General features: G+C 36.3%; 1 protein-coding gene across 1 annotated transcript in view; it reads right to left on the bottom strand.

Annotated features, from left to right (window-relative positions):
• Positions 1–1,731: 1,731 nt before the first annotated feature.
• The window catches only part of LOC125178013, a 41,072-nt gene continuing 29,826 nt past the window's right edge, over positions 1,732–12,977 (bottom strand). Inside the window, exons 4-7 of the mRNA XM_047880856.1 lie at positions 9,615–9,757; positions 4,944–5,030; positions 4,027–4,153; positions 1,732–2,631 (exon numbers count right to left, since the gene is read on the bottom strand). Of these exons, the coding sequence (XP_047736812.1) occupies positions 2,555–2,631; positions 4,027–4,153; positions 4,944–5,030; positions 9,615–9,757 (434 nt within the window). The 3' untranslated portion in view covers positions 1,732–2,554. The remainder of the gene's footprint in view (positions 2,632–4,026; positions 4,154–4,943; positions 5,031–9,614; positions 9,758–12,977) is intronic.

The raw sequence follows: 12,977 nt of genomic DNA, 5'->3' as shown, positions 1-12,977 counted from the left end.
ATTTTAATCATTTTAATCTACAGTCTAGTCTTAATTTAACAAGGAGGCTGGAAATACTGCTCCGCATTAGTAAAAAGTATTAATTTTTATCGATTACATTTTCTATAACACCAGCCAGCCAGAGGGAAGTATCATCAAATTAAAGTTCCTAAATTTGGGTCACAGAATCAACTAGCAGTCTTCAAAAGAAGGATCTTAACCCTCTACCGCCTGACACGAGCAACCGGAGCAGTATTGTCACTAGCCTACTTCCCAAAAAGAATACGTTCTATTGAGCGCAAAATGACTTGCGCTAACGGTTGCCACCACGTACGACAACTTTAAAATGTTCTCTGCTGCGTACAAAACGTCCTTAGATTGCTACACTCAATAGTTTACGCATAATTTATGTTGAAAGTTATGTTCGCGGCGAGTGATAGTACGGCGGTGGAGGGTTAATTACTGTACAGCGTTATAGGCCGTTCACTTATAATCACTAGAGAACCGTAGGAATAACTATTGATGCTTATGATAGATTTTGTTGCGATTTGGTATGAAATTTCTACATTACACTCATAAAGAAAACAGAAAATGTGGACTTTGTTTCATAAACATTGCTGATGCTTTTTACACTCGATATAAAGTATCAAAGGAAACTGGAACTTTACATGCAAGGAGGTTTCAAATTATTTGAACGTCTTATTTCACATTCAAAATGTGAAAAGTTTATCGCTCCATACACAAAAATTTGTTTAACTTAATTTTAGCAGTCACCCTGGAAGTATATGGCAGTTACTGATACACAGCTTGTTCAGGACGGGACTGAGGAGAATGAATTAATTAAGTGGGAAGATTATTTAGGAATTGGTCTTATGTTTCTACTCCTATATAACTACTCACAACAATAGAGTATTTACCCGTGAGGCAGGTAAAATATTCAAAAAATAATTCTACCTAAATTGATTGTTTGGGGACTAAAACTCTAACAAATCGCTATCGCTATCTTACTATACGTGAAAATAAGACATGAGGATAAATTATAGAGTAGGGAGAGGTATCATTACTTGATGTGGGAGTTAAACAGTCATTAATTTGAATTATATGCTTAGAGAGTAAGCAGCTTATAGAAGATACATTCAATTAGACAATTTGTTGGCGTCACCACGCTCGTTTTTGATAGCGCCTCAATAAAAGCGACTAATATTGAACGCAACTTATTTTTTGTGCACAGCTTTAAGGTTGCTCCGTCTGAAGTTGTTCATATTCTTTTGTCGCAAGGCAAATCAGCCTCAAATTTCTGGAAAATTATTGAGAAAAAACTAACCAGCAGAAAACCACAATTTCGTTATGAAGAAAACTGACAAATATTTAATCTGAACTCATTCGTGTAAGTGGCTTTACTGAAAATGAATGATAATTTGGAAGAAAAATAGAGGCTTTTTAATTTCTATCGATGATTTAATTCAACAATTCTTCTTATTTTAACTTATAGAGCCTATGATAGACCAAGAAATCTAAAATTCTGTTTACGGCTCAAAGTGATTGCTCGCTTCCGGGCACATAGCAAAGTACTTGATATAAAATCTAGATTTTCATTAAAATATTAATCCCACATCCTTAATTGATTACCTAATCGTCTATTACGAAATAATTTAAGGAAATCTAAGTAAGAAAGACGTTATCGTACCTCAGCATGATGTTCCTTTAGTGCAAGTTACAAGTAAAGAAATATATATTTTCCCACCACGTGTAAGTAAATATAAATTGGTTAGCAGGAATTCGAAAAAATTTTTCACATCGATTGTATCACCAAACAGAATATTTTCCTTGAAATACTTCTACAAACATTCAACGCAATCATTCCAATATATGTCTTACGACGTGGAAAATGCACTCAAGCCATGTTAATAAAATATAGACATGCACAAATTTTTGCTACACGACACAAACGATAGTTAAGCATATATAATAGCTTAGAAAACTCATTGTCTACAGCTACTATCACGAAGGGAACAGGCCACGTCGAGGCAGAGAAATTCAAACGGAGGTCTCTAAGTAAATGATGGCCAAAGTTATCACGTCAATTGCGATGTATCAAATACAAGGAAAATTAAGGGCTGGTGGGGCTGTGAGTTTTACAAATTTCTGATCAGCTTCAATTACCTTGTATAATTAACTTTTCTATTGAGTTTTTGATTCCGCACAGTTGCCTAACATCATTTTGTATATATTAACTATGCTCTAAAACTAGATGTTAGTCCGACTACTGCAAGAAAGCTCATATGTTTTGTTCGACTCCAATGTTTTACCTCCTGCGTGCTGATTTGCGTCATGAACTATGCTCTCTAAGGTGATGAATAGTTTAATAATTCTCTAGGAGCGCTATGTTGTTACCAGCTTCTGATGCATATAATCTTAATCCTGTGATGAGTTATTATATTGATAATTATTATTGATTATTTGATATGGACCTAACCTGCTTCGGCAAACTTCTGAATAATACTTAAATTAACCACGCTGCATGCTTGGACAAGCATTCAATGAATCTTTCTTCTCAGCTGATGTCCTCTCGGCTTCAGCTGACCCCTAAGAGTAGACGCGCTGCAGCGAGCATCGTCGCTGCCATGAAGCTAACTTCGACGCGACTTGTACCTGTAAAAAATAACGTGCAGAGATCACTAATCACTAAGACCACCAGTACTACAGAGATCAAAGTACATGTAGAAAATAATGTACAGAGATCACTAATCACTAAGCACTAAGATCACCAGTACTGCAGAGATTAAAGTACCTGTAGAAAATAACGAGCAGAGATCACTAATCACTAAGCCACCAGTACTACAGAGATCAAAGTACATGTAGAAAATAATGTACAGAGATTCACTAAGCACTAAGATCACCAGTACTGCAGAGATTAAAGTACCTGTAGAAAATAACGAGCAGAGATCACTAATCACTAAGCACTAAGATCACCAATACTGCAGAGATTAAAGTACCTGTAAAAAATAACGTGCAAAGATCACTTATCACTAAGCACTAAGATCACCAGTACTGCAGAGATTAAAGTAAGGTATTAATTCCGTGAAGTTTTGCTCCTTGTAGATATTGAATTGAACCTTATATAAACTGGTAACTGATAGGTTCCAAAATGCTAAATGAAACGTTCAATTTAAGTGACATTTTGTTGAATTTAAATTATTTTTTATGAATTTACATTCCAGCCCTCTTCTGCAGAAAACAAATCAGTCAGATAATTAAAACCGCAAGTTTTTTTCTATGAAGTTATAATTTGCCCATAACTTTTCTCCAATAAAAAGTTTTTATGTTGTTTCTACAATAAAAAAGCGCACATTCAACAAGCAGGATAGTATATAGATTGAGAAGAGTCAATATAACTGATATTCACTGAATATTCTAAAACATAGCATTGATCGAATGACTTAATTCGGATGCAACAGAATACGGCCGCTGTGGAATTAGGCAATGTGATTTCACAGCGATAAAAAGTGCGCGCGCAAAAGTTAATTTTACGGTTTGTGCTATTAAGGAAATAAGAGACCAATAGTTTCTTGCTTCGTAATTACGAGTATTTCTGCGAGACCAACAATAAAGTTTGCTTCTGAGGGGAAATAAAACAAGCGGGACTCCAGAGATTCCATAAAATCGACGTGGAAGGTGAAGTGTTTTTCTAAGGCATATAACGTATAAAGAAATATGGAATGATGAGGATTGATTCAAAAGGGGGACCCAGCTCCCAGAGACAATACATATCCATCTGGCATTGTGTCACGATGACGCTAAATGAAAATTTAGAGCCTTCACGAAAGATCAATAACTCACCCTGAGTCCCAGAGATGGCGAAGAAGTAATCTTTCATCCTGACCCTGAGGGTTTCGACGGCCAACTCACCCTGAGCCCCAGAGATGGTGAAAAAATTGTCTCTCATCCTGACCCTAAGGGTTTTGATGGCCAACTCACCCTGAGCCCCAGAGATGGAGAAGAAATTGTCTCTCATCCTGACCCTGAGGGTTTTGACGGCCAACTCACCCTGAGCCCCAGAGATGATGAAGAAGTTGTCTCTCATCTTGACCCTGAGGGTTTTGACGGCCCTGTCTTGCAAGGGACCGAGGCTGGCGCGACACTCCACCTGCACGCTGCCGCCGGCCTCTACCACCTACACGCAATGAGATAAAACGTAATTTAGTACACGACTTTGAAGAATAATTTTAAAACATCTTCTTTTATGCGTAAATAAATTATATATAAATAATTTTCCGAACACCACGGCAACTTTTATTTAATTTTCTATGGAATAGGTAGGATGAGGGAGGGAACCGTATTGATGGTACTGTAGCCGCAGCTTTGACGCATCTCTTGTAGCATTTTTTTTAGTTTTCGGTATCGCTCCGTCACCAAGTGTCACTTGTGGTCACGACGCTGACCAGCACGGTACGATGTAGAGACGCTGAACATGTATGGTAATATTATTATTTGTCAGATTTAAATTGTACAAGGATTTATTACTATACTTAAATGGTATCTTCAACCTTTGCAGACCTAGCTGCAAAATAATTTCAAACTGCAGCATTATGCCCATATTGAGGCTGTGGCTTGAAGTCTGTGTATAGTCGGAAAGCTGTTTGTGTTTATTGGAATTACATTTTCTCTGTTCAGTTACCAAAGTTTCATTGGTCATGCCCTTGTGTTAACTAAATAGGCAGGAAACATGAAGACCATCGCATAGGATGGTCAAGCAACCAACTATAGGCTAGATGACTGGATTTAGCGATTACACTACATATGCATTATTCCATCAATTTGATTAATGGAATAATTAACCCATTTTTCTTTTCTCCGAAAAAAAAAAATTTCCCTGCATTCATTATCAGCAATTGATAACCATGGAAAAAAATATGAGTGGAAGACTAGAAACAATTATCATGAACACCACAATCGTCTCTAACCTGCTGTGCTGAGACCTTGAAGCTCAGAGCTTCTGAGCCGCCGTCGTGCTTGTCGTCACCAAGCACCTCCAGCAGCGAGGAGCCGACCTATGGATTTACATAGGGACGATTCGTTACGACGATTAGTGACGAATATTTAATTATTGAACTGAAACCTGTCTCTACCGTTTCGTTCATTGTATCGAGACTCAAGAACGTGATAAATGAACCAATGGTTATTTAACTCGTGATGGTTATAATAAAATGGTTCAAATTTGCTCTCTTCTATATACAGGGTGGTTCATGGAAACCTCTTAATTTTATAGTTCAGTAAAACATTAATAGTAAAGATATCATTGACTATAAATTTTATTGAAAAGGACTTTAAATGAGTTTGTGCATCATTTAGTTTTAAAGATGACAACGGAAAAAGGTCGGCCTCCATTGTCAATGCATTCATTTGATCGATTTTCGCAGTTCCGTTCAACTCACTGATGGATATTGACGGGTATGTTGGCCATGACTTGGGGGTATAATGGCGTATGTTGTTCTACAAATGAAGTAGTGTCCTTGAACAGTCAGTGTAGACAATTTAAGATAACCCCTTAAAAAATCACACGGAGCCAAATCGGGGGATCGGGCCTTCCAAGGAAGGTCACCTCTCAAGGAGATGAGGCGTTCTGCAAAATGTTGCCTCATAAGGTGTGGAGAGCGCAGAAACGCCTCTCTAACTAACCGATCAGGAACCTGACTTGAAGGACGAATACTCAACCGAGTATTCGACCGCAAACGCACGCTGCTCACTTGTACAAAGCATAGTGGTAACTGACAAGGCGGGACGCAAAACTTCATGATCTTGCCTTTTATATGAAATACTCCCCGCCTTTTTTCTACAACATCTGGCTGCTTGGCACATAATACAAAACTGGAAGTTTCCGCCAATCACCCGGTATGTTGGAGCTAGACGAGATATATCAATAAATTCAAAGTGGTAATAACAGTTATTTGGTAACTCATTTTGAATTCGAATTTGACGGTATCGAATTACTCCGATCACCCTTCGGTCAGCTAAGTATTGCACGTTTGTCCTTATGCTATGCACGTTCACATTAGATGCTCTGATTAGGTAAGCAAAAACGTCTACGAACAGCAGAATGTTCGTGATATTCCGACGAGAATAAAATGTATAACACCTTGTCGCGCAGTTATTTTATTCATTTGATTCTATGGAAATTTCGGGCTCCCAGGGATTTTTTAAGATGAACACAACTCGAAATTTCTACGTTCGTTTCCGCGTAGGTTCAACACGCACCAATTTGACAGCATCAACGCATGCATTCAGTTCCAGTCCCTTTCTCAAAATCATTTTACCGCACGACGTCGCAATCATTGAAATACTTCCGCGCCAACTGCGACAGATGACAGCGTCCAACTGTCAAACATCTGTCAGGGTCAGGCGCACGTATCAGTGACGTTGTCACAATACCAATGGCAGGCTGTGGATGGCAGAGCATTTAGTGGAAGTATAGTGTCGAGAACATTATGGTGGAGCAAAAAAGAGAACAGTTTTTTTCTGAAATAGGATATCCGACTATGAGTTAATTGAATCTCCTGCTAATGAATATCCTTCGAAGGATTCGCAAATTAGGAAATTTGAGAGTTGCTCCAAAGCGATTGAAAATGTAATAAATGGCTGAACATAATTTTGAGGTTAACATTCAATGTTCGGCAGTTAAACATGATTATTTAGCAGATGTTTCATTATTACGAGTATATCTCTATTATTTTATAATAGAATATTAATCCTAATGTTACCACCGGTTGAAGCTAAAAGGCTTTTCCAGCCTGAAACGCGGCGGTCTATACGAGCGCAGTAAATAATTGATATGAACTGATGAAGGTTTGTTCTGTAACATAACATAAAAAATATAACTCAGTACTCACTGCAGTGAGTTACAGAGAGCGCATTTTCTCGTCGACGAAAATTTGAGGTCACGGACAGACGGACGGACAGACGGACAGACAGACAGACAGACGGACGGACGGACATGGCGAGCACAATAGTGCATATTTTCCATAAATGCATTTTTTCCTAAAAATAGATTAAAAACTTAAGACTGCTGAAATAGTTTCATACAGGCTTCTTCTGAGTAATGAGAAAATTGAAAACGTTCTAAATAAGCTGTAACTTTTAATTCACAAGTTAGCACATCAATAAACCACAGATCATGTGGTTTAGTGCCTCGATTAAATATGATATAGAGTTTTTAATTTAGAGTAATATAAAGCCTTTATAAATTCTAAAGTGCCAGCGTAAATATTCAATGCTTATACACGAACATATGTTTCTCACTGATCGATGTTGACTCTTAGAAAAACTTTTAACAGAAAAAATTTTTTCGTTGTCAAATGATTGTATTTTGCGATTATTATTGTTATGGAGCTGTCTCGCTGGTATTTTCCACCAACTGCTAGTGACGCCTGTGAGACGAATATGTTTCATCTTTTCACTGTTAGTATGTGATACGGAACTCGGAAAATTCTGGAAAATTTAATCAATCCTGTTGCCTGGTGAAATAGTTTATTTATTCATCAGCAAACATTCTCGTCAATCGAGGTTCTGTATCAACAGATTCCTTATAAGTGATGAGACCCGGTTACTTCTTCTATCTTACTCTGTTCTTATCGCGTCGAGAACGTGTGATTTTGCTGGCTATACGCGCTGCAATTTATTATGATATAGACAAGAAAATAATTGTTCAAGTTTAAATTCATGTTCATTCAAGCTAGACACGAACTAGCATGGGAAAAATTATCAATATATTTAGTATGTGACAATTTAAGAGAATCAATATTAATTTTTCGGTCAAATATTCCTAGCTTTCTTTTTAAAACTCATATGAAAAATATTAAAAAGAGCTGAGATATTTCACATCAGAAAATTATCTCAATTGAATTCTAAGTGTAAATGCAATATTATATTTTTCCATTGGCCTGTTACGAGCGTTTTGTTTGAGCCTGCACTGTCTTTAAAGTTCTTGAATTTAAATACTTCTTTCACATTAATATTTTACTGCAAGTCACAGCAAATAATTTTTCCTGAAATATTTCCCGATTCACTTCAGAAAAAATGCCAATACAGGCTCACCTGCTCGAAGCTTAGATTTACGTCCTACTTGATTTTTAATACAAAGCTTGATAAAAATGTTGCCTGTAAAATTTATGACATTGCATAGGCCTCCAAAGCTGATTTATTTTGCGCCTTCGAAGCGTCAAGAAGGTTTCTGAATTCGAAACGATTCATGTTCCATGACATTTTGCTTCGCTGTATAGCTAATGCCGTCTATAAAAATATTTATTTTCAGGAGTTATTCAATCCCATTTCAATCCTTTTGAATATTCAACCACATGATGTTTGCACCCACGTCCTCACCATTGAATCGTTGTAAAAAATTCTTCATTCAAAATAAAATACGCTGTGGCTGACGTGTCACAAAATGTGTAGGGATGAATTTTAAAATTCGGCAACGTCGCTCATGTATGCGTAGAAAAATGTTTTTTTTTGCATCACCATATGCGGGCCGCTGATGAGCACAGGCCTCCATCCTTTTAACGAGCGCCGTAATGCGAGACTGCCTGGCAGTGAGCTACGAGCCCTCGTAGCACGCCAAGTCGTGCGCCGGGTTTTATGTAATCTAAAGCAAAAATTGCTACTTGACATTATGCAAATATCCAGCCTTGGAGCAATGTACGAGCTTCTTTAATCGAATCAGCCAGGAAGCTGGATTTTAATGCATTTGTGCGGCGAGTCGCGCAGAGGAAAGAGAATTGATTCAAAAATAGTTCATGGCAGGAGAAAAAAACACAAGTGGACAAAAATCTTCAAAATATGAATTGGAATTCTGAAAAATTGAATTACAAAGTGCATTCAAGCTTTACTACATATTTTTAACGGTCATTTTTGTAACTTGCAGAGTTTCATTGCTCCTATGTTGACGAGTAGTTTTTCAACTTCAACTTACGATTTGAATAATTTCTGTGCGTTCGTCTAAAAAGAGTTTCTGACAATCCAAGAAGTAAATTGCCTGTTGCAATTTCTGCTGTTGTGTAACCTTTTCCTATGTTTACATTTTAAAAGGACAAATAGCTTCTAGTAGCTTCTAGTAACATTTATCAATCATGTTATTAAATAGGATATTGTTAACAACGTCACGTATTTTCGTGACTCTTAGTAAATTACCATGAATGAGTTGAACCCTCGCGCCATAGACACACGGATTTATTAATTAATATAAACTGAGGCATTTTTCCACAGTTAGCCGCCAACTGAGGAGTTCGCGTTGATGACAAATAGAGTTCTTAATAGCATTATACGAGCACCGGCATAATAATACGCACCTGCTCGCATATAGCAGAAAGTACATCGAAATGATGCGTTATTCTACCACATGCTTAAATACGTTTTATTAAATACGTTCTTCTAACATATGGTTAAATACGTATAGTGTCGCAAGAAAATTAATGAGTGTAAAATATTGTAATACAGCATTATGGAAATTAAATTATATCACAACTAGAATAAGGTTTCTTTGAATAATTTTCATACACAAGTAAAATTATTTCTAGACTATTAAATAATAAGAATAAATTAACTAATTTATAATTAGTCCGAGTTTGAGCTGGGACGGTCACCTCTTTGCCGTCAATGAACCAACTGAGCCGCGGCCGCGGCTGTGACGGCGAGTCTCTGCCGTGATGACACGTCACCGCTATAGTGTCCCCAGGCTGGTACATGTCGCGCACGCCTCTTATTTCTGGGGGACCCAAGCGCGCACCTGCTGAATGAAAACATGGCATACGCTGAACTTGCTTAATGGAAATAAGTAAGTTCAACTTACTTAACTTAATAATAAATAATTAAGTATTAATTAAATTAATTAATTAAGTACTAATTAATTAATAATTAAGGATTAAGTATGCTTAACTTAATAATAAATAATTAAGTAGATAATTCATCTGAAAAGAATGTAAAAATAATCTAAAAAATATACAAAATAAAATCAAAAAAATATAAAAAAAATTTTAAAAATTATATTAAATTAAGACAGGTTAGCATCCAGGATAAACTTGAAAAGTCTGTGTGTATGTATGTTGGTCCGTTTACATATTTTAAGCTTGGAATTTGGAATTATAATAAGCTTCAACAATACTTCATTAGTAGGGACAACATCCAAATCCTCAATTTTTAGATTTATTATTTAAGTTGGGGCATTTCTCAACTATGATTAACAATTTAACAAATTTAGCAGAAATTATATTGTATTCAAAATGAAATTATGAGATTCTGCTTTAATTACATAACAGGTTCAAATGCGTTTCAGAGAAGGATGGGAGTTCGTATATGCGGTAAACAATTTATATTGCTCTATGTACCGAGTGAGTGACTAGTGTTCTTGCCCCGGTAAAGTTCGAATCCGTTGTAAAGATAAAACAAGTCCAATGGTTCATCTTTTTTTGACATACCTTGATAAATTGCTGACAAAATCTATAATTATTTCACTATTCAGAAAAGAAAATTATTAATTAACTCTGATATGAGCTAAGATCCCGACAAATTCATCCACTAAAGTAGCAAGGAAATTTTTTATTTCACCGAACCAGCTCAAGCAGTGTCATTTCGAAAAAAATTAGAACGCAGGTAAGAAATTAAGGAGATAATTCTCAATTTTGTATCGTGATTTTCTTTAGTAAGGCTACATCTTGATCAGACCTCGCCTTGTCTGCAAAACTTATCTAAGACGCCAAGGTCTTTAGTGCCTGTCCCGACGAGCAGGTTTAGGGATTGCGAGCGCAAGATTCGAGGGAATGTAATGCAGCTTTTGCTTCAACTCGAGCTGAAATTACTGCATTTACGAGGACTGAAAAGTCATTAGAGAAAGTCAGCTCAAAAATCTTGATGAAAATAATTAATTAATCGTTTCATCTATCATGCAAAATGGTGCCTAGTTTTCAGGTTAAGCTCATTATTATGAAACGCAGACACGATTTAGCAGTCCTGATTCTGTCTTAGTTAATCTGCTTCAGTTCATTTGCTTCAGAATTAGTAATGCCCTTAAGTTGAGACCTCTTTTTCACTATAAAGGAAAATGAGTATTCTTTCCAAAGTAATTTTTCAACATCATATCACTAGATCAAGCCTTCCCATTTTACTTTATCAAGTTAAACTGAATCCAAAGAATTTTAATATTTGGGTGTAATTTTTGGACGAGTTTTTTTTCATATAAGCTAACTACGGTTGATTTAAAATTATGTTAAATACAAAAGGTTTGTTCTCTAACTTTGGAGAAATCAGGAATAAAATTAATTGGAATAAAATTAAACGGACAAATGGAATTTAGGCGTAAATAGAATTTATCCGTATATTTATTTATCCGTATATAGAATTTATCCGTAATAGAATTTATCCGTATATCCGCATTGAGAAGACTAACTCAACATTGGAAACAGGAACCATCCCAGCAGGTAATGTCAGGTTGAATCAAAATTGAAACAACGTACCTCACGACGTTAAAATAACGTTGATTATTATTCCAGAATGAAAAGTGAATCAAAGTTATTTTCTATTTTTTTTTAACGTCGTACACTTCGGCGTTGTTTCAGAGTTGAATTAGCGCGAGTACTATGACATTCATGATCATGACCCTTTCATAAATGCGCTTTTGACGTCAAAATTCAACGTTATTTCAACGTCGCGAAGCATCCTTGTTTGAACGTTGATTCAACCTGACATTGCCCGCTGGGATTTCTGTCAGTCGTGTTAGACATGGCATTGTGCATACATATTGAGTCTCCCTCATTCTCTATTGTCAGTGAAGCATTCGCTGGCACGATTGAAGCTCTTCTGATTGACTTAGCATATATGTTACTCACTTAATAATCGTCTCTCCTGCGAGAGAATTCAGAATTGAAGCAATCGGGTTGCTGTTTGAATGCTAGGAAATCTTATTATATGAATCGTTACATTTTAAAGTTTTTAAAATCTCATAAGGTTTTTTCGTTAAAACACTCCTCAACTTTCGGCGAAATGGCATTAAGGAACTAACAAATCAACGTGAAGGAGGCGGTCGTTGGAGGCTCTCGGCATATTTTAGATGAAGTTTTCCTGCGCCCAGATTTGTGTTTTTTCTGCCGCAAGAAATACCAAAACACCGGAACCGAGTTGAGAAATATGGGCCCATGACTCCTTCCTAATATCCTGACACAGGCTGTTTCGACAAGCCCGAGTTTATCTCCCTAATATACCGTAAACAATTATCCCTCAACATCAACAACATAATGTTTCACGTAATTTCTATTAGGAATTCACTTGATTGTTGGCCACCGAATTGCGGTCATGGTAACATTTTACCTTATTCAGCTATCAGCAGCTGCTAGGCCAGGCTGAACTATTTTACGAATTTTTATCGAAAATGACTGTAAAATAATTCCCATTAAACGTTCAAAGATATTACCCAATATATCATCCCCAGCCTGAAATTTTATTGGTGATGATTTCAGCCATCTTTCTCTAAGTTGGCCAGCTTCTCAGAAGATGCGCGCCGGTTTTAAATAACTTGGGTTTTATTCGAAGGTTTATTTCTAAAGAGATGCATTCGATTTTTTAAGATTCCTTCATCGCATCAAATGTTTACATGGAAATAACATAAAAAAATTATAAAAACTTATGGCCTCTCAAGCGCCCTTTACGATGGAAGAAGCGAATAAGTTGATGCAGCTTTTTGGTATATCTCCTAAACCAGTAACTAGAAAATATACATTTTAACATCATCGTAATTGATGCTCCTGATTCTATAAACGTTTTATTTAAAAACGTAACAACTAAGTAGGGCGCCTCAATTCTCGTTTTTTACAATGCTTCCAACTATTTTGCGTGACGCTTAATTATGATTAATTTAAAGAATTAAGAGAAGAATAAAAAGAATTAAAAGAAGAATAAAGAAGAATAAATTTGGCTGTAAAATATAGTTTTTCGGTTATTGGAAAAATGCAATGCAC

Source organism: Hyalella azteca, unplaced genomic scaffold (genome assembly GCF_000764305.2).
Source record: "Hyalella azteca isolate HAZT.00-mixed unplaced genomic scaffold, Hazt_2.0.2 contig6470, whole genome shotgun sequence".
Classification (NCBI taxonomy): domain Eukaryota; kingdom Metazoa; phylum Arthropoda; class Malacostraca; order Amphipoda; family Hyalellidae; genus Hyalella; species Hyalella azteca.
Note: the sequence above shows the minus strand (reverse complement) of the source record. Positions and strands in the feature narration are given on the sequence as shown.